General features: G+C 36.3%; 1 protein-coding gene across 1 annotated transcript in view; it reads left to right on the forward strand.

Moving 5' to 3' along the window:
• Nucleotides 1-19039, forward strand: part of LOC114044784 (NACHT, LRR and PYD domains-containing protein 12-like) — a 77973-nt gene extending 58934 nt beyond the window's left edge. The window contains 1 exon segment of the mRNA XM_027864469.1: nt 18982-19039. Within this exon segment, the coding sequence (XP_027720270.1) occupies nt 18982-19039 (58 nt within the window).
• Nucleotides 19040-26900: the final 7861 nt, after the last annotated feature.

Genomic DNA, 26900 nt, shown 5'->3' on the forward strand with positions numbered 1-26900 from the left:
AGACAGAGAGTATGGGTATAAGTTGACTTTGATGTGATATAAAAAAAATTAGGGGGCGGGAAAAAAGGATTGTATTGGGAGAAGAGGAAAGGAGGAGGAAGACAAGGATAACTTACTTCACATGAAGAGGCACAAAAGTCCTATTACAGTAAAGGGAAAGAAGAGAGGTGGTGAGCATTGTTCGAACCTTACTCTCATCAGAATTGGCTCAAAGAGGTAATAACATACACACTCAATTGGTATAGAAATTTGTCATATCCTATATGTAAGTAAGAAGGGAAAGAAAATGGAAAGGGGAAGCTGATAGAAGGGAGGGCCGTTTGAATGAGGTCATGGTCAGAAGCAAAATTCTGGTTAGGAGGGACAGCTTGAAAGGAGAGAAAAAAGCATGAAAAGGGGGGAAAAGATGATAGAAAGAAAGACATAGTTAGTAATCGTAACAGTAAATGTGAATGGGATGAACTCTCCCATAAAATGGATTCTGATAGCAGAGTGGATAAAAACCAGAATCCTACAGTATGCAGGTTTACAAGAAATATATTTGAAACAGAGAGATATACAGAGTAAAGGTAAAAAGCTAGAGTAGAATATATTATGCTTCAACTCATGTAAAAAAAAAAAAAGCAGGAGTAGCAATCCTGATCTCAGACAAAGCAAAAGCAAAAGCAAAAGTAAATCTAATTAAAAGAGATAACGATGGAAACTACATCTTGCTACAAGGTACCATAGACAATGAAATAATATCAATACTAAATATATATGCACTAAGTGATATAGCATGCAGATTCTTAGATGAGAAGTTAAGTGAGTTACAGGAAGAAATAACCAGCAAAACTATATTAATGGGGGACCTCAACCTCTCCCTCTCAGAACCAGATAAATCTACTCACAAAATAAACAAGAAAGAAGTTAAGGAGGAGAATAGAATTTTAGAAAAGTTAGATATGATAGACCTCTAGAGAAAATTAAATGGGAATAGAAAGGAACATACATTTTTCTTAGTGGTATATAGCACCTACACACAGATTGACAATATACTAGTGTATAAAAGCCTCACAATCCAATGTAGAAGGGCAGAAATATTAAATGCATCCTTTTCAGATCATGATGCAGTAAAAATTATATGTAATAAAGGACCATGAAAAGATAGGCTAAAAACTCATTCCAAACTAAATAATCTAATCCTAAAGAATGAATGGGTCAAACAACAATCAATAATTTCATCAAAAAGAATGACAATAATGAGACAACATACCAAAACTTTTGAGATGTAGTCAAAGCAGTTCTTAGGGGAAATTGTATATCTCTAAATGCTCACATGAATGAAATAGAGAAAGAGGAAATCATTGGATTGGACATGCAACTAAAAAGGCTAGAGAGGGAACAAATTAAAGTTAGCCAATTAAATACCAAATTAGAAATTCTAAAAATCAAAGGAGAGATTAATGAAAATGAAATTAAAAATATTGAACTAAAAAATTAAAACTAAGGACTGGTTCTATGAAAAAAAACAATAAAATAGATAAGCCTTTGGTTAATTTGATTAAATAAAAGAAAGAAGAAAACCAAATTACCAGTATCAAAAATGAAAAGAGTAAATTCACCACCAATGAAGAGGAAATTAAAACAATAACTAGGAGCTATTTTGCCCAACTGTATGTCAATAAATCTGACAATCTAAGTTAAATGGATGAATATTTACTAAAATATAAACTGGCCAGATTAAGAAAAGAGGAAATAAAATATTTAAATAAATCCATTTTAGAAAAAGATTTTTAAAATCCTTCTTGAGCTCTTATAAGAAGGCTCTTTGGGCTTCAGACCAGTTTTTGTTTGAGTTTTTGTGCCTCCTTTTCGGTTTGGCCAATTCTGCTTTTTATGGAGTTGTTTTCTTCAGTTATTTTTTGTCTTTTCTCTTCCAAGATATTGACTCTCTCTTTCATACCTTTCATTTATTTTCCAAAATTTTCTTCTACCTCTGTTATTTGACTTTTAAAGTCCTTCTTGAGCTCTTCCAAAAAGGCTCTTTGGCCTTCAGACCAGTTCATATTCCCTTTTGAGGTTCCAGATGTGGGTTTGTTGACAATGTTGTCCTCTTCAGAATTTCTGCCTTGATCTTCACTGTTCTCATAATATGAATCTATGGTATGTTTCTTTTTACTCAAGGTGTTTGCTTATTTCTTGGCCTTTAAAGAGATTGAGCTCTCCTGCTGGGGAGCAGAGGACACTGACCCAAGCTTCTTGTGTTGGGAGCTTTGGGCCTGGTCACTGTCTTACTGTGCTGGGGCCTTTGATGTTGGCAATTGGAAGCTGTAGGGTTCTGGCAGTTTACTTGGTGTTGGTCTGGAATCAGCAACACTGGAACTCTAGGGGTAGGATTGGGTAGTCTGGCCCCTGAATATTGCCTGCTTTTCCTTTCCTTTCACTTTCTTCAGCTCTGTTCAGATGGATGTTGCAGGATGTTTATCCACCTGGGGCCCCTTGGAGCACTTCCCAGATATTTGCTGAGGCACTGGGAGACTGCTGTAGAATGCCAAGGCACCTGGTGGTTTTCTCAGATAGTTTCCACTGGTTCCTCCACCCTCACTGAGGCACTCAGGGGTCCAGGTGTTGGTATTTGCCTGCTTTGCCACCTGGGTTTCAGTATCTCCTCCTGGTATGCTAAAATGGAGCTTTCCTTTAGCTTGCTGGGATGCCTTCCATTCAGTACTGCTCCCCTTCCCCCAGGGCAAGAGGGGCCTTTCCTATTAATCCCTCAAGCTACCTGGGCTACTGGATTGCTGTAATCCATGTTTCTTCTGGTTCAGCTGTTCCATTTTAGAAAAAGAAATTGAACAACCCATTAATGAATTCCCTAAGGAAAAAAAATGCCAGGGCCAGATGGATTTACAAGTGAATTCTACCAAATATTGAAAAACAATTCCAATAGTATATATACTATTTGGAAAAATAAGCAAAAAAAGGAGTCCTACAAAATTCCTTTTATGACACAGATATGGTGCTGATACCTAAACCAGGAAGAGCCAGAACAGAAAAAGAAAATTATAGACCAATTTTCTTAATGAATATTGATGCAACAATTTTAAATAAAATATTAGCAAGGAAATTACAGCAGTTTATATGATTATGTAAAGCACCATTACCAGGTGGGATTTATACCAGGAGTGCAGGGCTGATTCAATATTAGGAAAACTATCAGCATAGTTTACTATATCAAAAATAAAACCAACAGAAATCATATGATTATCTCAATAGCTGCAGAAAAAACTTTTGACAAAATACAGCACCCATTCCTATTAAAAACACTAGAAATAAGAATAAATTTTCCTTAAATTGATAAGCAGTATCTGTATAAAACCATCAGCCAGCATTATAAGTAATGGGAATAAACTAGAAGCTTTCCCAACAAGATCAGGGGTGAAACAAGGATGCCCATTATAACCACCATTATTCATTATTGTTAACATTAGCAATAAGAGAGGAAATGTTAGAAATGTTAGCATTAGCAATAAAAGAAGAAAAAGAAATTGAAGGAATTAGACCATAGGGAAACAATCAGTCTTTGCAGATGATATGATGGTATACTCAGAGAATCCACTCAAAAATTATTTGAAATAATTAACAAGTTTAGCAAAGTTGCAGGATATAAAATAAATGTACATAAATCATTAGCATTCTATACACTACTAACAAAGCCTAGCAACAAGAGATAGAAAGAGAAATTCCATTTAAAATAAATGTAGACCATATAAAATATTTGGGAGTGTATCTGCCAAGAAAAGCCAAGGAACTATATGAACACAATTACAAAATACTTTTCACACAAATAAAGTGAGATCTAAATAATTGGAAAATATAAATTGCTCATGGGTAGGCTGAGCTAAAATAATAAAATGACATTTCTACACAAATTAATGTACTTTTTCAGTGACACCCCAATCAAACTGCCAAAAAATATCTTATAGAATTAGAATAAAATAACAAAATTCATCTGGAAGAACACAAGGTCAAGAATATCAAGGGAATTAATGAATAAAAAATGCAAAGGAAAGTGACCTCGCTGTACCAGATCTAAAACTATATTATAAAATGGAAATCATAAAAACTATTTGGTACTGGCTATGAAATAGAATGGTGGATCTGCGGAATAGGTTAGGTACTTAAGATGCTGTAGTAAATGACTATAATAATGCACTGTTTGTTAAACCTAAAAGGCTCCAACTTCTGGCTTAAGAACTCACTATTTGACAAAAGTTGCTGGGAAAACTGGAAAATAGTGTGGCAGAAACTAGGCATAGATTAAAATCTCACACTGTATATCAAGATTGGGTTGAAATGGGTACATACTTTAGACATAAGAAATGATACTAAAAGCAAATTAAGAGAGCAAAGAATAGTTTACCTTTCAGATCTGTGGAGAAGGGAAAAATTTATGACCAACCATGATATAAGGAACATTATGAAATGCAAAATGGATAATTTTGATTATATTAAATTAAAAAGGTTTTGTACAAACAAAACCAATGCAACCAAGATTAGAAAGAAAGCCTAAATCTAGGGAACAATTTTTACAACCAGTGTGTGTGATAAAGGACTCATTTCTCAAATATATAGAGAAATGAGTCTAATTTGTAAGAAGTAATTACCCAATTGACAAATGGTCAAAAGATATGAATAAGCCATTTTCAGATGTGGAAATTAAAATCACCTATAGTCATTTTAAAAAATGCTCTAAATCACTATTGATTAGAGAAATGCAAATGAAAATAACTCTGAGGTACCATGTCATTGACTGATATGACAGAAAAGGAAAATGATAATATTGGATAAGATGTTGGAGAATCAACACTAATGCTTTGTTGGTGGAGTTGTGAACTAATTCAACCATTCTGTAGAACAATTTGGAACTATGCCCAAAGGGCTATAAAACTGTGCATACCCTTTGATCCAGCAACAAATCACTACTAGGTCTGTATCCCAAAGACATCATAAAAGAGGGAAAAGGACCCACGTGTACAAAAATTTTTACATCAGCTCTTTTTGTGGTGGCAAAGAATTGGAAATTGAGGGGATGCTCATTAATTGGGGAATGACTGAACAAGTTGTGGTATATGAATGTGGTGGAATACCATTGTGCTATAAGAAATGATGAGCAGCTCAAGGTTTTCCCCTACAAAAGAGATAAAACAGTGCCTCAGGGCAAACATAGAATGGTAAAAATAAATAAGAGAAGGGGCAGAACAGGAGTCTTCCAGGAACAATTAGAGAATATCTGAAGAAAAATCCTAGAAGGAGGTTTGGTCCCTGTGAAGAGTAAATACCTCCAGCCTAGGAACTGCTTAAACAACAAGGGACAAGCCCTGGGATTATCTGTGTTGGGAAGCTGCCTCAGCCTCTGCCACAGGAACTTTTACACTCAGGAATATGAGGGGAGTTGAGTATCTGAGCCTAGAAAAATTAAGGGAACCTCTCTTGACAAGGAACACCCACCCCAGCTGTACTGTGGATATATGGCCAGGAGCAAGAACCAGTGAGTGCAGAAGCAATGGGGTAGGTCACCACTGGCTGTGAGCACTTACAGAAGACTGGAAGTCTTGGTTTGGGCTCAAGGTCAGAGAGGAAAACTGTAGGATGATCTGAGGACTGAGTCACTATTACCCATGCCCTAGGACTAGAGGTGATTACAAAAATTAAGCTATTAAAAAAATACACAGGCAAAGGAGAAAGAATCCAATCATAGTTACTATGGGAATAGAGAAGACTGGGGTTCATCTTCAGAGGAGGATTCTGAAGCAAAGAAACCCTCTTCTACCCCCAAAGAATAATGATAAATGATCACCTTCCCAAAAAGAATTCATAGAAGAACTTTAAAAATCAAATGAGACTGAGGAAAAACTAAAAAAAGAAAAAATCCAAGAAAAATAGGAAGATTATAAAAAGAAAGCTAACCAATTAGAGAAGGAGATCCAGAATCTTAAGGAAGAAAATGACTCATTGAAAATCAAAAATCAGGTTGGAGGAGCCAGCAAAGTTATAAGAGATCAAGAAATAATGAAACAAAATATGAAGAATGGAAAAATAAAAGAGAATGTGAAACATCTCATAAAAAAAAAACAATTTAGAGAACAGATCAAGAAGAGAAAACATAGGGGCAGATAGATGGTGTAGTAGATAGAGCACTGGCCCTGGATTCAGAAAGCCCTGAGTTCAAATCTGACCCTAGACATTTGACACTCACTAGCTATGTGACCCTGGGCAAGTCACTTAACCCCATTGCCTAGTCAAAAAAAAAGAGAAAACAAGAATGATCAGACTACTTGAAAGCTATGATCAAAAAAGAATCTTCATACAATAATACAAGATATAATTACAGAAAGTTTTCCTGAAGCAGTAGAATAAGAGGGAGAAGTAGAAATAGAAAAAAATCCACCCATTACCACCTGAAAGAGATCCTAGGAGGAAAACCCACAGGAATATTGTAGTCCAATTCTGAAACCCCCAGCTCAAAGATAAACTATTACGGGCAAAAAACAAAACAAAACAAGCTATATATGGTGGTGCCACAGTTAGCATCCCACAAGATCTAGTAGTTACAACACTAAAAGACCACAGGTCTTGGAATAATATATAGCAAAGAGAAAAAGAACTGGGTTTCTGGCCAAAAAATCACACCCAGCAAAGCTAAACATAATTCTGAATAAAAAAAAAAGACATTTAATGCATTGTCAGACTTTTAGGACTTCATTTAAAAAGAAACCAAAACATGTAAACTTAATAAAAGATTTGACATACAACAGTCATGGGAAACAAAAGGTGTATACCAAAGACCAATTACAAGGGACTCAATAAGGACAGACTGTTTACCTTTTATGTATGTAAAATGTAAAACGTATTTCTAAGATTGTTATTAGTAATTGCATAGTTCATAAGAAAGATTGGGTGGGATGTAAAGGAGACCCAAAAAATACTGAAGAAAATAACACCTTAAAAATAGCCTAACCCAAATGGCAAAAGAGGTCCAAAAAATCAATGAGGAGAAGAATGCCCTAAAAAGCAAAATTGGCCAAATGGAAAAGGAAGTCCAAAAGCTTACTGAAGAAAATACTTCCTTAAAAATTGGAATGAAGAAATTGGAAGATAGGGATATTTTGAGAAATCAAGGCACTGTCACACTAATCAAAAGGAATGAAAAAATAGAAGAGAATGTGAAATATCTCATTGGAAAAACAACTGACCTGGAAAATAGATCCAGGAGAGAGAACTTAAAAATTATTGGACTACCTGAAAGTCATGATCAAAAAAAGAGCCTAGACATCATCTTTCCACAAATTATCAAGGAAAACTTCCCTGATATTTTAGAACCAGAGGGCAAAAGAATCCACCAATCACCTCCTGAAAGAGATCCCCAAAGGAAAACTCCTAGGAATGTTGTAGCCAAATTCCAGAATTCTCAGGTCAAGGAGAAGATATTGCAAGCAGCCCGAAGGACACAATTCAAGTATTATGGAAACACAATCAGGATAACACCAGATTTATCAGCTTCTACATTAAGGACCAGAGGGCATGGAGTATGATATTCTGGAGGGCAAAGGAATTACGACTACAACCTAGAATCACCTACCCAGCAAAACTGAGTATAATCCTTCAGGGTGAAAAATTGTCATTCAATGAAATAGAGGACTTTCAAGCATTCTTGTGGAAAAAACCAGAGCTGAATAGAAAATTTGACCTTCAAATACAAGACTCAAGTGAAACATGGAAGAGGTAAACAGGAAAGAGAAATCATAAGAGACTTATTAAGGTTGAACTGTTTACATCCCTGCAGGGACAGATGATGTTTGTAACTTATGAGTCCTTTGTCAGTATTAGGGTAGTGGGAGGGAAAAAAGTATATGTTTTTATAGATAGATAGATAGAGGACACAGGATGAGTTGAAGGTGAAGGGGTGATATCTGGAAAATAAAATTAAGGGGTGAGAGAGGATTACACTGGGAGAAGGAGAAAGGGAGAAGTAGAATGAGGTAAAATATCTCACATGAAACAGACAAGGAAGGGCTTTTGCAGTGGAGGGGAAATGGGAGAGGGTGGGAGGGAATGAGTGAATCTCATTCTCATGGGATTTGGTTTGGGGAGGGAATAACATACACAATGGGGTGTGGGAATCTATCTCATCCTATGGGAAATTGGGGGGGGCAAGAGAACAGGGGGTTGATGGGGGTGCAGATTGGGGGAGGGGATAATCAGAAGCAGGCATTTCTGAGGAGGGACAGGATCAGAGGAGAGAGTAGAATGGGTGGAGGGTAGGATAGGATGAAGGGAAGTATACTTGGTTTTTCACAACACGAGTGCTGTGGAAGTGTTTTGCATAACTACACATCTATAACTTGTACCGAGATGCTTGCATTTTCAGTGAGGGTGGGTGGGGAGGGACGAAGGGAGAAAATTTGTAACCCAAAGCTTTAAAAACACATTAAAAATAAAAAAAATAGTTTATATTATATTGGAATGTTATGGTATTGAAATTAAGTCCCAAGCTACTTGTGCTTAGGGTGAAAGGAATCACTATTAGCCTACACAGGGGACTCAGTGCTGACCTATGCAGGGGAGTGCATGGCTTTGCTACTGGCCTGTCCCAGGGCTTGAGACCTCACTGTAGGCTTGCTAGACTGTGAGTTGCTGCTGGTTTGCCTGGATGCTGCTTGCACTGGACTATGCTCCCATTTTACCTGAGTTAGACAGACCTTACCTGCTGACCTTTTGTCTTGAGTGGAAAATCGTTTCACCCTATTCTTTTCTTGGTTCTGCTGCTCCAGCATTCATTTTGAGGAGTTATTTTACAGTTGTTTGAAGGTGAATTTTGAACAATTCAGGTGAGTTCCTGCATTACTCTACCACCTTGGGTCAGCCTTCCCCACAGTTCACACTTTTTGACACGTTCATTCTTACTTTTACAACCATGGACCAATTTGGAAGAATAACTGTCAGCTAAAATCTCTCTGGGACATTATTTGAGCTAAATTTCATTTCCATGATCAAAGAATATTGACTGTAACAGAGTTTTGTAGGCTTTAGTATGGTTAATATCTGGGGAAAAGGGAAAATGGAAAGGGCTGGCAGAAGAGAGAGGTATGGATAATAAAAGGAACAATTCTTGTTGAAGAACACAAAAGGGGAGAATATGAAGGATGCTGGGTTTGTCACAGTTCCATGTTACAAGAACATAAGGACCTAGGTCTTGAGTAGTACAGAATCCCTAGGTTTTTAGCACTGTTAATCAAGCAAGTTAGGGACTCTCAGAGGTTGTAGAAAGTGTATTCTCATATGTGATGACAGATTGATAAAGTCATGTTGGGGACAGAGGGACTGAACACTGTCCTGAGAAATCATAGCATTTCACAGATGGAAAAGACTACCAGAGTCCCTGAATTTAGTCCAATTGATGAATTGGACATTGGCATCACAGGGTGTCAAGGCATCATAAGCAGGCAGGTTGAGCTCATATCTGTGGTACAATTATCTATTTTATACAAATGATTTCCTCAAAATTCCTCTGCCCTGAGAGGTGAGAGAAGGTAAACATGATTAACAGTAATAATAGAGTTTGCACTTCTCAGAGCCAAGATTGGGAGAATACGCAGTAAATCACCATAGCTCTCCCATATTCACTTCCAAACAACCATAAAATAACCCACCAAAACTAATCCTGGAATAGCAGAACCAGCAAAAAATAGGAGAAAACAATCTTTGAGCTCAAGAAACTTGGAAAATTGGGAGGCTCTGCTTCTGGGAGCCAAGACTGTGGAGTATGAAGTCTCTCTCACCCTCCTTTATTAAGCTCTGAAAGCCCAGAAAATATCACCCCTGGAAAAATCCTGGAACAGCTAAACCAGTAGAAAGACAGGGTGCAGTAGTCCTGTAACCCAGGAAGCTTGAGGGATTAATGGGAAAGGCCCTCTTGCTCTGGGGGAGGGGGAACAGTACAGAATGGGAGGAATACCAGCAAGCTGGTGAAAAGTCTATCTCAGCATACCAGGGGGAAGATCCTGAACCCCAGGTGGTGGAGAAAGCAAGCACCAACACCAGGACCCCTGAGTGCCTTAGTATGTGCAGGGGAACCAGTGGAAATCAGCTTAGAAAACCACTATGAGCCACAGCATTCTATGACAACCAAGTCTCCCAGTGTCTCAGCAAAACTCTGGGAAGCACAACTCAAAAAGGGAAAGCTCCAGGCAGAGAAACATTCTGCAGCAGTGAAACATCCATCTGCAAAGAGCCAAAGAAAGGAACAAAAGGACCCTGGTGAGCAGGCATTATCCTGGGGCCAAACTCCCCACCCTTACGCCTAGAGCTCCAATGTTTCTGATTCCAGCCCAACACCAGGTAAGCTGCCAGAACCCTACAGCCTCCAACTGCCAGTGTCTGAGGCCCCAGCACACAAAGCTAGTGACCAGGCTCTGGGCCCACAGCACAAGAAGCTTGAGTCAGTGCCGCCTGCTCTCCAGCAAGAGAGCTCAATGTTTTTAAAGGTCAGGAAATAAGCAAACACCATGAGCAAAAAGAAACGTGCTATAGATTCTCATTATGGGAACAGTGAAGATCAAGGCAGAAATTCTGAAGAGGACAACATTGTCAACAAACCCACATCTGGAACCTCAAAATGGAACATGAACTGGTCTGAAGGCCAAAGAGCCTTTTTGGAAGAGCTCAAGAAGGACTTTAAAAGTCAAATAAGAGAGGTAGAAGAAAATTTTGGAAAATAAATGAAAGGTATGAGAGAGTCAATATCTTGGAAAAGAAAAGACAAAAATTAACTGAAGAAAACAACTCCATAAAAAGCAGAATTGGCCAAATAGAAAAGGAGGCACAAAAACTCACTGAGGAGAACTCCTTAAAAAATGAGCCAAATGGAAAAGGAGGTACAAAATCTAATAGAAGAAAACAATTTTTTAAAAACCAGTATTGGACAAGTGGAAGCTAATGACTCTGTGAGAGACTGAGAATCAGTCAAACATAAATGAAAGAATGAAAAAAATAGATGAAAATGTAAAATACCACGTCGATAACACAACTGACCCAGAAAACAGATCCAGGAGAGACAATTTAAAAGGTATTGGTCTACCTGAAAGACACGATGAAAAAAAAAGAGCCTGGACAGCAACTTTCAGGAAATTATCAAGGAAAACTGCCCTGAGGTCCTAGAACCAGAGGGTAAAATAGCCACAGAAAGAATCCACAGATCACCTCCTGAAAGAGATCCTAAATTCAAAATGCCAAGGAAGATAGTAGCCAAATTCCAAAATTACCAGGTCAGAGAGAAAATGCTGCAAGCAGCAAGAAAGAAACAATTTACATATGGAACCACAGTCAGGATTATGCAGGACCTTGCAGCTTCTACATTAAAAGGTTGTAGGGCATGGAATATAATATTCCCTAATGCAAAGGATCTTGGATTACAACCAAGGATCAACTACCCAGCAAAAATGAGCATAATCTTTCAGAGGAGGAGATAAACATGCAACAAAATAGGAAACTTCCAAATCTTCCTGATAAAAAGACCAGAGCTCAACAAAAAATTTTGTCTTCAAATATAAGACTCAAGAGAGACATAAAAAGGTAAACAGGACAGGGGAAAAAAAGCAACAACAACATGTTATTAATAACTGCAAACTGTTTACATCCCTACAAAGGAAGATGACACTTGTAACTCTTGGGAACTGTATTGTTATTACACCATTGTAAAAGGGTATGCATAGATAGAGGGGGTGGGTATAAGTTGACTTTGATGTAATGATAAAAATATCTAATTGAGTTAAATAGGTCCAAGTAAGTGGATAAATTGGAGCTAATTAAAGGATTCTAAAGGGAGAAAAGGAAAAGAGGAGGCAGACAAGGGTAAATTATATTATAGGAAAAGGCACAAAAACATATTACAGTAGAGGGGAAAAAGAGAGGGAGATGAGCATTGTTTGAACCTTACTCTTATCAAATTTGGCTCAAGGAGGGAATAACATAATCAGATATAGAAATCTAACTTGACCTATAGGCAGTAGGAGGGAAAAGTGGAAAGAAAAGGGAGGGAAAATAAAAGAGAGAGAAGAAGTAATAAGAGGAAAGGGGAAGAAAAGGGGGGGGTCTAATAGAAGGGAAGGGGGACTGAGGGCAGTGGGACTGAAGGAGGTGGTAGTCAAAAGCAAAACACTAATGAGGAGGGAAAGGGAGAAAGGAGAAATAAAAGCATAAACAGGAGTGAAATAGGATGGAAAGAAAGACACAGATAGTAATCATAATGTGAATGTGAATGGGATAAACTATCCCATAAAATGGAAGTGGGTAGCAGAATGGATTAAAAACCATAATCCTACAATATGTTGTTTATAGGAAACACATTTGAAACAGAGGGACACACACAGGGTAAAGGTAAAAGACTGGAGAAGAATATATTATGCTTCAGCTGAAGTAAAAAAAAAAAAAGCAGGGGAGCCATCTTGATCTCAGATAAAGCAAAACCAAAAATATATCTTATCAAAAGAGATAAGGAAGGAAACTCCATCCTGCTAAAAGGCACAATGAACAATGAAGTAATATCATTACTGAACATATATGCACCAAATGGCATAGCATTCAAATTCTTAGAAGAGAAGTTCAGGGAGTTACAGGAAGAAAAAGACAGCAAAACTATACTAGTGGGGGACCTCAACCTCTAAACTAGATAAATCTAACCACAAAATAAACAAGAAAGAAGTTAAAGAGGTGAATAGAGTATTAGAAAAGTTAGGTATGGTAGACCACTGGAGAAAATTGAATGAGGATAGAAAGGAATACACTTTTTTCTTGGCGGTACCTGGCATATACACAAAAACTGACCATGTTCTAGGGCATAAAAACCTCACAATCCAATGCAGAAAGGCAGAAATATTAAATGCATCCCTTTCAGATTGTGATGGAATAAAAAATATATGTAATAAAGGGCCATGGAAAGATAGACTAAAAATTAATTGGAACCTAAATAATCTAATCCTAAAGAATGAATGGGTCAAAAAACAATTATAGAAACAATAACTTCATTCAAGAGAATTACAATAATAAGACAACATACCAAAACTTATGGGATGCAGCAAAAGCATTTCTTAGTGGAAGTTTTACAACTCTAAATGCTTACATGAATAAAATAGAGAAAGAAGAGATCCAAATATGTCCTTCCCTCCCTCCCACCCAGAGAGTCATTCCTTATAACAAAGAATAAAAAAGGAAGAGGAAGACAAGTTGCTTAGCAAACCTCACCAAAATATCACCTGGGTCTGAGTCTGATAGTGTTCACAATATTCCACACCCATAGTCCCCCACCCCTGTAAAGAATGGGGAGAAGTTTCTTCTCATATCATTCCTTAGGCGGCAAGCTTCACTAGTATAGTTACCCAGAATTCAGTCTCAGCATTTTTGTTGCTGCTGGCTTTTTCTATTGACTTTAAGGTAGCTAGAGATAGTATTTATTAAGCTCTTACTACATGGGGATTCATGTCCAAGCAAGTGACACAGTCCCTGTCCTCAAGGAGCTTACATTCTGGGGGGGGCTGAAGAAGACAACGTGACACATTTCCTATATTATGTGATTGATCAGGGAGTCTTTACCTCTTAGTAAATTAATAAAGTTTACTAAGGTAATCTTATCTACAATTTACATTTTATCCATGGAGCAATTGTTAAACTAAATTGTATACAATACAATTTAAATACTTTTAATGTAAAATTTTGTATTTATATACATATATAATTTTCTTGATCTTTAGGCTCTTGATAATTGTATGATCTTTTTAAAGAACAAAATCTTTTCTGAGTAAAAAGGTGTAATTGTCATATAAATAGTAAAGGAAAAAGATTGGAAATTTGTTTTTATCCCAGTACAATTAGAGCTAAACTTTCAAGGCATCATTTGCAGTTGTTAAAGAGAGTTATGAGCGGAAAATAGGTTATATTTTGTCCCTCAACTTGTGATTATATGTTACATGAAAAACATCATTTGGCCAGGAATGTATTTTACTAGTAGTTTACAAAAATGTTACAATGATGTTTAGAACTTGAACACCAGGAATTGGTTAGCCCCCGCTAACTCTTCTGCCTGTGTGTTACATTAGTTCACATGGGGCCTAAATGAATATTTAGGTATTAGAATAGGTAAAGAAGAAACATAGCAATCACTCTTTGCAGATGATATGCTTAGGGAATCCTAGAGAATCAAATAAAAAACTACTTGAAATAATAAACAACTTTAAAGTTACAGGCTATAAAATAAACCCACATAAATCACGGCATTTCTATGTATTACCAACAAAACCCAACAGCAAAAGATAGAAAGAAAAATTCCTTTTAAAGTTACTGTAGACATTATAAAAGAAATCAGAAAAAGAAATTGAACAATCCACCAATTAACTCCCTAGGAAAAAATCTCCAGGGCCAGATGGATTTACAAGCAAATTTTATCAAACATTTAAAGAACAATTAATTCCTATGCTATATAGACTATTGGGGAAAATAAGTGAAGAAGGATTCTTACCAAATTCTTTTTATGATACAAATATGGTACTGATACCTAACCAGGAAGGGTCAAAACAGAGAAAGAAAATTATATACCAATTTCCCTAATGAAAATAGATGCAAAAATTTTAAATAAAATATTAGCAAATAGATTGCACAAACTTATCACAAGAATAATACACTATGACCAGGTAAGATTTATACCAGGAATGCAAGGCTGATTCAATATTAGGAAAACTATCCACGTAATTGATCATATTAACAACAAAACTGTCAAAAACCACATGATTATCTCAATAGATGTGGAAAAAGCTTTTGACAAAATGCAACATCCATTTCTATTAAAAACACTAGAGAGCATAGGAATAAATGAAGTCTTCCTTAAAATGATAAATAGCATCTACAAAAAACCTTCAGCAAGTATCATATGTAATGGGGATAAGCTAGAAGCATTTCCTACAAGATCAGGGATGAAACAAATATGTCCATTATCACCACTGTTGTCCAATATGGTACTGGAAATGTTACCTTTAGCATTAAGAGAAGAAAAAGAAGTTGAAGGTATTAGAATAGGTAAAGAAGAAACATAGCAATCACTCTTTGCAGATGATATGATGATATCCTTAGAGAATCAAATAAAAAACTACTTGAAATAATAAACAACTTTAAAGTTGCAGGCTATAAGATAAACCCACATAAATCATTGGCATTTCTATGTATTACCAACAAAACCCAACAGCAAAAGATAGAAAGAAAAATTCCTTTTAAAGTTACTGTAGACATTATAAAATATTTAAGAGTCTACCTGCTGAAATTATATGAACATAATTACAAAACATTTTTCACACAAATAAAATCAGATTTAAATAATTGTAAATACATCAGTTGCCCATGGGTAGGCTGAGCCAATGTAATAAAAACGACAATTCTACCTAAGCTAATTTACTTATTCAATGCCATACCAATCAAACTATCAAAAATTATTTTATAGAGCTAGAAAAAAAAATAAGATTCACTTGGAATAACAAAAGGTCCAGAATATCAAGGTAACTAATGAAAAGAAATGCAGGGGAAGGTGGCCTAGCCAATCCAGACCTTAAATTGTAGTGTAAAGCATCTAAACTGCTTGGTACTAGCTAAGAAATAGAGTGGTGGATCAGTGGAATAGGTTAGGTATGCAGGACACAGTAGTCAATGACTATAGTAATCTACTATTTGATAACCCAAGGACCTCAGCTTCTGGGATAAGAACTCAGTATTTGACAAAAAGTTCTGGGAAAATTGGAATAGAGTGTGGCAGAAACTAGTCATAGACCAAAATCTTTTACCATATACCAAAATAAAGTCAAAATGGGTTCATGATATAGATATAAAAGCTGATACTATAAGCTAAATGGGAGAGCAAGCAATAGTTCACTTGTCAGATTTGTGGAGAACAGAAGAATTATACTAACCAGGAGATAGAGAATATTATGAAATGCAAAATGGATAATTTTGATTATATCAAATTGAAAAGTTTTTGCACAAAGCCAATGCAACCAAGATTAAGAGGGAAGGGGATACTGGGAATTTATTAGGGCTGTATCCCAAAGAGATCATATGAATGGGAACAGGACCCACATATACAAAAATATTCATAGCAACTCTTTCTGTGGTGGCAAAGAATTGGAAATTGAGGGGATACCCATCAATTGGGGAATGACTGAACAAGCTGTGGTATATGAATGTAAAGGAATACTTTTGTGGTATAAGAAATGATGACTGATTGACTTCAGAAAAACCTGGAAAAACTTGTATAGACTGATGCTGAGTGAAGTGAGCAGAACCAGGAGAACATTGTACACAGTAACAGCCACATTGTGTGATGACTAACTTTGATAGACTTAGCCCTTCTCAGCAATGCAAGGATTTCTGACATCTCCAAAAGTCTCATGATGGAAAATGCTATCCACATCCAGATAAAGAACTATGCAGTTTGAGTGCAGATTGAAGCATACTATTTGCTCTTTTTTTCTCTTCTATTTTGTTTTGTTTCCTCTTTCTTGTGGTTCCTCCTATTGGTTCTAATTCTTCCTTACAGCATGACTAATGTGAAAATATGTTAAATAGGAATATATATGTAGAGGCTATATCAGATTGCACACCATCTTGGGGAGGGAGGAGGAGAAAAATTTAAAACTCAAAAGCATATGAAAGTGATTGTTGAAAACTAAAAATAAAATAATAAAAAATGAATTAAAAAAAGAAACTTGAAAAATTGGCAAGAAAGGTCTGTCTCACTTGGGTAAGGGGGAGGGGGCACACAGACAAGGACAGGAAGCATTCCAGCATGCCAGCAGTAAGCCCCAACTCAGCAAACCAGCAGTAGATCCTGAGCCCCAGTGTGGTATAACAGGCAAATGCCAAGCCCAGGACTCCCAACTTGCCTCAGCATAGCCAGTGGAATGGCAGACTCCACTTTGGAGAACTGCCATTGGCTTCAGCATAGTCCTAGGCAAACAGGCAACCTCTAAAGGCCAGACTCAACATGCTTCAGTGTAATCCTGGGCAAATAAGTAACTTCTACCTTAGGGGTGCCAAAGCAACCAGGTAGCCACCAATGCCAGACCCCCGTCATATGCTTCAGCATAACCCTGGACCAATGAGCAGTTTCCAGCAGCCAAAGTGCCATGCGCTTCAATGTAGCTCCAGGAAAATGTGGAAACATCCCACTGGCCTCAGCACACACCAAGCACAGTGTATTTGCAAGGAAACAAGTGAGGGGTAACTGTCCCTTTTTTGGAATTGCTCTGTTGAGGGTGAAGACTAGTTATGAGAGTCTGTCAACATGGCCTTTCAAAATTTCTTTTATACATGTAACCATTCTAATTTGTGGGGTTGTTGAGTTATCCTTGCGGCTGGATCATAAGGGTGCATTACATGCCAAGCTGGGTAAACTGTTAAAGGCAAACGTTTTGTTTTTTACCTGAATAGTGATTGAAAGAAATGCATTGAAGTGACCAGCAATATATTTGTCCTTTTGTCCACCACGTGTCACTATTTCAACCCTATACTTCTAAACTCAACATTCTTCCCCTTTGATCTTCTCCCAGTCATTTGTCATTAACATTGCTCTCCTCTTGATCCTATAGATCTGAGTTCTATTTAGCTATATCATTATTGAATTCCCACCCACTAAGCATGTGTGCTTTCCAAACAAGAGAGTTTAGTTAATCATTTCTTTTTAAATTAATTTGCATAAGGAATGTAATTCCTCCTTTTTCTTAATTCTAATATATTTTTGCTGGAATTACTGGTGTTTTCCTGAATGTGACTTTTCTTTTTAATTGTCTTATTGCATAAAGTATTTGTTTGACATTTTGATAAGTGTTCAGCCTGTAAATTAAATTGGGTAATGTTATGATCTTTGCTATATCAGTTTGTCCTAACTTGGCAAATTTTTTGTGGGTTCAGTTATTTTTTTTCTCTTTGATCTGTGACTTCTTCAGCCCAAGTAACATCTGGGAAGGAAATTTGCTCTACCAAAAAAGAGACTCTATTATTTCCCTGTGTATATATTATTTGACTGAGAGGTAAAACAACTTGCCCAGGGTTTCACAGTCAATGTATGTCAGAGGCAAGCCTTGACAAGCCAGCCCTCTCTCAACTACACTCTACTGTCTCTGTTTTAGTGCTTTTACAAATATGCTTTATATTTAAATTTAAATAAATTCTCTAAGTTTCTTAATAGCTTAATTCCCATATTTTAAGTGTATTCTGACATATTAAAAAGATTCTCTATATTTTTTGTTACTTGTTGTTATAAAGAAATATGAATTGTATGGAATTTCAAGGAGTGAGGAGGAGATGCTGTGCTAAATATATAGCTTCAAAATGCCTGAACTACATTGAATAATGTCTCCTATATTGTACCAAAAGTATGTATTTTCCTCATGAGAGTCTCAAGATATTGCTTTTATAAAGAATGTTTTCCCAGTTTTATACATGAGAAAATTGAGGTTAAGAGCATTCAAGTCACCTGTAGATTCATTGCTCACAATTACTAGCTTCTAAAATATATGTTCAAGCCCAGGTGCTTTGACCCGTATTCTTTCCACTGCATGATGTTTTCTCTACTGGAAATAAACTAGGTTTCAGAGCAAAGGGAGAACTGGGTCCATTACTAGATGTTTTTAAAAGTCTTTTAAGGGCCATGAAACATGAAAAATTTGGCAGACAGCATAGTCTCCTTTTCATGCAAGGAAATTTAAGGTCATTCCAAAAATTCTTGGTAATTCGAACCTAGAAAGAAAGCAAGATCAGAGGCAGGAGTGCAGGCAGGTGGAATTGGATGAACGGGAATGAATTTTCTGACCCTAAGAACGTATCTAAATAGTTCAGAGGCAAGGTAAAACTGTGGACATAAGAGGCCCTCATACCTAGGACTTCAATGTTCTTTGCCTTTTCCAGTATCTTTGACCCCCCCGACTCTGCCATCTGCGGCAGCTCAGGAAAGCTTCTCTCCTAGCTGAGACACTGACTAGATGTTGAGCCTTTCTCAGTACTTGTTAGTCAGTCTGAGGGGAATGCTCATGAAGTAACAGTAATTCCTGGTGATAATTTACACCTGGGACAAAAGTTAACTTTATCTGAGACAATCCTGACTACCCTGTCAGACTGTCTTGTCTGTTACAGGTGACATGGTAATTACAGCTCTGGGGAAGGTGAGATGAGAGAACCTGGTGCACCTACAAATAGCCCTTTGCTGTTCTGTCCTTCTATCTAAACTCAGGCTAGTTCATGAGTAGCATATACATGTATACAAACACACCTATCCTGTTTCCTTGTTTCCTTACTGGGCATCACAGACCTGTTCTCTCCGTCAGCAGCTGATACCAGCATGGTGAGTGTATCTTTATATACAAACCTCAGATACAGGGTTTTGGAAGACAACGGAAGTACGTCTAGAGAATTTAGTGAAAAGATGTGAATTTTCCTCCTGATAACTCAGGGAGACACTGGTTCATCCTCCTGTTTTACTGGGCGTAAATGAAATCCCTATATTAATTCTGATTGTTGTATGTGCACCCCCTATTCTTTTAAAATCTCTGTCTGTCTTCTATCTCTTCCCTGGGCTCACTACAGCTTCTGTCTCTCTCATGAACTTGCTTTGATTTGCTAGAATACTTGTTCTTTCCTCTATTCTTTCTAAATGAGAGATAATGATTTCTCCAATTATTCCCCAATAGGTAGGCTAAGTTTCATTCCAGGTCTCTGCCACTATGAAAAAGAGTAGCTGAAAACATTTTTGTACATTGAATTTTTCCCTCATTCTTTTCTCTCTTTGGTGTTTCAGGTGTAATAGTGTTATTTCTAGGTCACAACGTATGAATAATTGAATAATTCTCTAAACTAAGGTGCAAACTGATCTCTAGGATGCTTGGACAAATTTCTGGCTCCAAGAACAGTGCAGTATTGTACGTTTCCTACACCCCTTCCATCTTTATCATTTTTGTTTTTATCATCTTTTCTAATCTGATTTGTATGATGTGGAATTTCAGATGACTTTTCACTATTCACAGTATTAGTTATTTTAGTAATATCAATGATAGCTTAGCTATGTCTAGCACTTTACATTTTGCAAAGCACTTTGTTCATGCTACTTCAGTTGATTCTCATAGAAGAACTGTGAGTTAGATTGTCCACTTATCTCCTTTTAACAGATGAAGAAACTGAGGCAGAGAGAATATAAGCCACTTACCCAGGTTCACAAAGTGAGGAAGTATCTGAGGCAGGATTCAGATAAAATGTTCCTGATTCCAGGTCTGCTGCTTTACCCACTATGTCTCCTCATTAAAATTTGATCTATTTATACAGAGTAGGTGAAACCCTACATATCATTAGATACATACAAGGTCAAAAGTGAAACTCAGTCTCTTGCCCATGACTTCTGCAGGAATGGCGGATAATTTATTCAAGATTCCAAAGCCATTTAAATATAAAGCAACAATATCTATGCACCATTCACTATTGCATGGGCTATTGAAACATGTTCTAAATGCAATTTAATTCCCTTTTTACCCACAGTAGTGGAAGGAATCTTATTTGTCCTTCATGGGTTTTTATTTCCATTTTGGGGAAAAAACAAACAGTACTATGTTTTTGAGGCCTAGAGTGTTTTGCACCTATAGCTCAAGTCACTCTCTCCTTAGCTATTACTCATACAAGGCAGACTCTAGGTGTCAGTCTCAAACTTTGACCATTTCCACACTTGGAGGTTTCAGCTCCAGTTACCTGCTTTTTTTTTCTATCCAATTGTTAAACTAACAGAATCATAATTTTGGAAATGGAAGAGACCTGAAAACCATTTCCTTCTACAGGATTCTACCTTAGAAGTGCTCTCTAGGCTTTCTGGGAAGTTATCCACCAAGGGAGAATACATCTCTTTCCAAAGCAGTCTATTTTGCATTGGTGTATCTGTAATCATTTGAAAGTTTTCCTTATACCAGTCAGAAATAGTGACTTTGGAACTTCTACCTACTGCTCCCAATTCCACACTCTAGAAACAAGTAAAAGAAATACAATTATTTCTTCCAAAATCCTTAAAATACTTAAGGCAGTATATCACAATATCCCGAAAGCCTACTTAATCCTAGGTTAAATGCTACCAAATTATTCTTCTGCTTCTCATAACAGAGACTTAAGGCTTTTAATCATCCTAGTCATTCATGTGTAGAAATTCTAGCTTATAACAACATCCTGCTTAAAATGTAGAGCTAAGAACTGGAGCAATATTTTGCAGGTGTCCTGAGTGGGACAGATTATATCATTGAAATATTACTGCCCACATAATGGACATTATCTCAATGTCCTTGGGATATAAATTACATACAATTTATGAGTGTTATTCAAGTGTCAACTGCCTTATAATGACATTCAGTCCACTAATAACTTCTGAGATGCTTCCCAACTACATAACCCCAAAATAAACTACCTGTCTTACCAACCTGTCTGTGCCGTGTATTTGAGAAGTTGGTTTCTGGAACCCAGATATTAGACTTTATATTTTACCTTATTAAATCACATCACTTTGAATTTGACTAAATGGGCTATCTTATTAAGATCTTTCGGAATTTTGATATTGTCATCTAGTGAATGTCTCCTTCCCAGCTTTATCTTAGCTGAATTTCATAAGCGTGCCATTGAGTCATTTATTCCACCAATGCATGCATGTGTTCAACAGCATACAGCCAAGGAAAAATTCCTTTCCCTCCTTCACATTAATATGGAATCAATGTTAACTAGTTTTTGAGTCGGGCCATTTCACCACTTAAGTAACTACTTAGTAAATACTTCAGTTGTCTCATCTCCAAAAATAGTTAAATTAATCAATCAATCAATTAATTAAATTAATTAATTTATTTATTTATTTAAATTATTTATGTGTATATGAATGCATATATATATATATATATTTCCTAATGCAGTGATTAAATTTTGGTGAGATATGTCTATAGCATGTGCTTGATTACCAGTCTAGAATTGATTTATGAAAGGAAAATGATGTTAGGCTAGGGGTTCATAAAGTATTTGTGGTGTGTGCGTGTGTGTGTGCATGTATGTGTGTGTGTGTGTGTGTGTGTGTGTGTGTGATGTACCTTTCTTCTGATCCTGCTACCCCCCTGCTGCAAGCATTTATCAACTCTCACATAGACTACTGCAACTGTTTGCTTGTGGGTCTCCCTGCCTCAAGTCTCTACTCTCTCCAGTCCATCCTCTACTCAACTTTGAAATTGTTCTTTCCCAATCACAGGTCTGATTTGGTTGACACATTTTTTTTTGGCTCCCTATTACCTTTAGGACCAAACATAAAAAATATTCTGTTTAACTTTTAAAATGTTTCATAAACTAGTCCCATCCTGCCTTTCAATTGTTCTTATACCTTCCTTCTCCCCACATACTCTGCCCTGCTGATCTCTCCCTGATAGCACTTGTGGATTCCCATCTCTAATCCTTAGCAGACATTCTGATCTGTCCTCCACACAGAAACCACAGTGGTTTTCTTTAAGCACAAGTTCATCTTAAATCTCTATATACCTCAAACCTCTCTCTTTGATATTTATATTCCTCACAATTTGGCCCAAACCTCCTTTTTCCAGTCTTCTGTCACATTTTTCCCCTTCACACATTCTATGAGCCTAGCATGCTGGCCTTATTGGTGACCATCTATGTTCTGTCCCCAGTTCTCTTATCTGTCTCTCCCCCATGCCTGAAATGCTCTCCCCTAACTCAGTTTTATGGAAACCCTAAGCTTTCAAGTATCAGGAATCTTCCTTTGCATGAGGCTTTTCCTCATCCCTCCAGTTCTAATGCCTTGATTATCCTCCAATGTTTTCTTGTATTTGCTCTATTCATTATATTATATCTATGTAATACAAATATATAATATAAAATCACTTATATAATATATTCATTACATACCTGTATAAATATTTTATGCATGCTTATATATGTATGTGCTGCCTCTTCCCTTTGAATGTAATTGAAGAAAGAGACTGTTTCTTTTTAATTTTGTAACTCCAATTCCTAGAACAGTGCCTGGCCAATAGCAGGCACTAATCTTAGTACTTATTTCATTTTACTTCAAAGGGGTCAACTATCTCTTCTTCTCATGAACAACATAATTGTTAATTCATATCACATTTTTATTTCTCTTTTCTGAATTTTTCATTTTTGTTCTGTCTACCTATCTTCCAAAATCCAGAAAAAGTTGTTCTGGATTCTTCCGTGGATCTTCTGAATCTTTTTACTTGTTTACTTTTTCACTGATCCACCCCATTTCATTGTTTTTATTGTTAAAGAATAAAGACCTCTAGTGCCCTCCAGTTCTAAGTGTAAGCTAACATGTTCCTATGGGAAACTTGGGTCTATAAGAAGGGGCTCTCAAGTTGGAAAGATTCTGGGTGAGCAAGAGCTCTCCTGGAGGGTTTACCATGAGGGCTATGATCAAGAAGGATAATATCATATAGATCTTTTTCCCCACAAAGTATAGAGACCAGATATGATCATTGTAAACTGTATATTGTTTGATGTTATAATTATAATGATAAGAAACCAATATGGAGTCACTTAGGCTAAGTATTCTTAATCCCCATAAAAGCATCCAGGCAAAACAGACAGTCTGTACTTTTCAACTGTTGAATTTGTGTCTGGCTGATGAGACTTGCTCCATGCTTTTTAGCATGATGTCTTCCACAATGTTGTCAGACAGCTTCAAAGAGGATGAAAATAGCATCAAAGTCACTATTGCACTGATGATAAATTATTTAACTTGAAAAGGCTATAAGCCAAGAGAAAAGTGAAGGGAGAGTTGCTGCACAACTTATTTTTCTACAAATGATTGTGCACTCAATGCAGCCTTGGAGGCTGAAATGAAACAGAGCATAGATTGATTCTCTACTATTTCTATTAATTTTAGCATGATAATTATCACCCAGAAAACAGAGGTTGTCCACTAGAGAGCACTGCCCCATTTATCCATGGAAACTTTGGTTGCTGCAAATGGATAAATTTTGAATGCAGTGGCTAAGTTCACTTACCTTGTCAGTGTACCTTCCAGAGATGTCAACATAGATAATGAAGTTGGTGCATGAATTGCCAAAGCTAGCTCAGCCTTTGGAAGGCTCCAAAAGAAAGTGTGAGAGAGAAGAGATATTAATCTGCCTAGCAACTTGAAGCACTGCTTACATTTTATATGCCTGTGAAACCTGGACAGTCTACTAGTGCCATACCAGAAAATTGTACTGCTTCACTTTGAATTTTCTTTGGTAGATTCTGAAGATTACCTGGCAATATAAAGTACTGGATGCTGATCTTACTTTCTCAAGTTGAACTGCCAAGCATTCAAACTCTACTACATAGAGTGAAACTCTGATGGGCTGGCCACAAAATCCATATGACAAAAATACCTAAGAGACTCTTTTAAGGAGAACTGAGATACAGGAAGCACTGAGGTCAGAAGAAATAATACAAGGACACTCTATTGGTCTCTCTAAAGAACTTAAGTATCAATTATGAGATGTGAGAGATACTGGCACAGCACTCCCAAACATGGCAAGTCTGCATTAAAGAAGATGCTGTGATTTATGAGCAAAGCCAAATTACAGTAGAAGGAAGCTAATGACATTCTAAGACACCAAGAAATAATGAAACAAATCAAAGGAATGAATAGTATAGAAGACAATATGAAATATCTCATCAGAAAAACAACTGATCTGGAGAAGAGATTGAAAAGCAATAATATAAGAATAGTTGCACTACCTAAAAATCATGATTTGAAAAAAGAATCTTGATACAATATTACAAGAACTTATCAAGGAAAATTATCCTGAAGTGCTAGAACAAAAAGGCAAAATAGAAAGAGAAAAAATCCACCAATCACCACCTGAAAGAGATCCCAGGAGGAAAACTTACAGAAATATCATAGCCAAGTTTTAAGCTCCCAGGTTAAGGAGAAAATATTGAAAGTAACAAGAAAAAAACAATTTTAATATTATGAAGCTACAATAAGGGTTACACAAAACTAAGCAGCTATTACATTGAAGTATAGGTCTAGGAATACTATATTTCATACAGCAAAGAACTGGGGTTATGACCAAAGGTAACTTACCAAGCAAAGCTAAGTATAATCCTGAATGGAAAAAAATGGACATTTTAACAAACTGAAAGACCTTCAGGAATTTGTGATAAAAACAGCAGAAGTTAAGGAAACATTTGACATTTATAACATCCAGGAGGAAAATCAGGTAAACATTAAAGGCCAATTATAAGAGACTTAACAAAGTCAAATTTTTTACTTCTCATATATGATCAGCATGTTTATGACTGTCATCATTATTTGGGTAGTTTGAAAGAAAGACTCGGGCTAAACTGAGTATGAGGGGATGATTGTAAAAAAGATGAAACTTTGTAAGGAGAGATTAAAAGGAGTAATTATCTCAAACAAATGAGGCACAAAAGGAAAAATTGATAGAGAATAATTGAATGGGGGAAGGGTGAGTCATGCTGGAACCATACTCCCATTGTGAATAGATTAAATAGGAAACAACCTATTTATCTAGAAGGTCAAAAAGAATTTTAAATTCAAAAGAAATAAGTGGGCAAGGGAATAGGGTGGAGGGAAGAGGGTAAGGGAGGGACTCTTGGAGAGGTGGGTACATTGAAGAATAGGAGGGCAAGGTAGTGAGGAGAAGTAAAACAGAGAAGTGGGGAGCAATAAGAATAGGATGAGAAGGATAGTGAGGAAAAATAGGAAGAAGAATACACAATAATATAGTTTAGAATATGACTGAGATGAATTAAATAAAATGGAAACTGATAGCAGATTAAACATTTGAATTCAACAATATGGTGTTTTCAGGAAATGCTATTAAAATGAGAGATACACACAAAGGAAAAATAAAGGTCAAGAGTAGAATTTGTTACAGAAAAAATAAACCATAGTAATCATGATTTCAGACAAAGTTAAAGCTAAAATAGATTTAATTAAAAGAGAAAATACAGAAATTACACTATATATCAGCAATATTTTTTAATCTTTTAGACCATTTAAAATAACTGTATAGTACAAAACACCTTAGATTATACTTGCCAAAACAGACACAAGAGCTATATGAACATAAACATAAAACCATTTTCATAGAAATAAAGTCAGATATAAATAATTGAAGTAATATTTATTGTTCATGGGTAGGTAATGCCAATATAACAGAAAGGAGACATTTTTACCTAACTAATCTATTTAATGCCATTCCAATTAAATTACTAAAAAAATTATCTTACTGAGTCAGAAAAATAATAATAAAGCTCATTTGGAAGAACAAAATGTCAGAAACTACAAAGAAAACATATAAAAATGATGTAAAGGAAGCAGATTCAGTAGCATCACCCTTAAACTACATTATAAAGTAAGGGGATTGTTGAAGTATAAAAAGGATAATTTTGATTACTTTAAATTAAAATTTTCTTGTATAAATAAAATCCATGCAGCCAAGAATAGAAGGAATGTAGAAAACTGGGAATAAAGTTTCACAGACAGTCTCTCAGATGTGATGTTATTGGATTGGAATATTGTTGTGGCATAGGAAATAATGAGCTGGTTGATTTAGAAAAACATGAAAACACTTCAACTTATGAAGGAAGATACTGTCCACCTTCAGAGAAACAGATGACAAGTAGACATAAGTATGGTATGGTCTTACATACAGGTGTGTGAGTCTATATGTATATATATATTTGTGTGTATATAAATAGCTCTGTGTGTGTGTGTGTGTGTGTGTGTGTGCTTAATTGTAGCCTTCTTTAGGGCGGGGTTGGTTGGGAGGAGGAGT

Source organism: Vombatus ursinus, unplaced genomic scaffold (assembly GCF_900497805.2).
Source record: "Vombatus ursinus unplaced genomic scaffold, bare-nosed wombat genome assembly UNPS02014775.1, whole genome shotgun sequence".
NCBI classification, from domain to species: Eukaryota; Metazoa; Chordata; class Mammalia; order Diprotodontia; family Vombatidae; genus Vombatus; species Vombatus ursinus.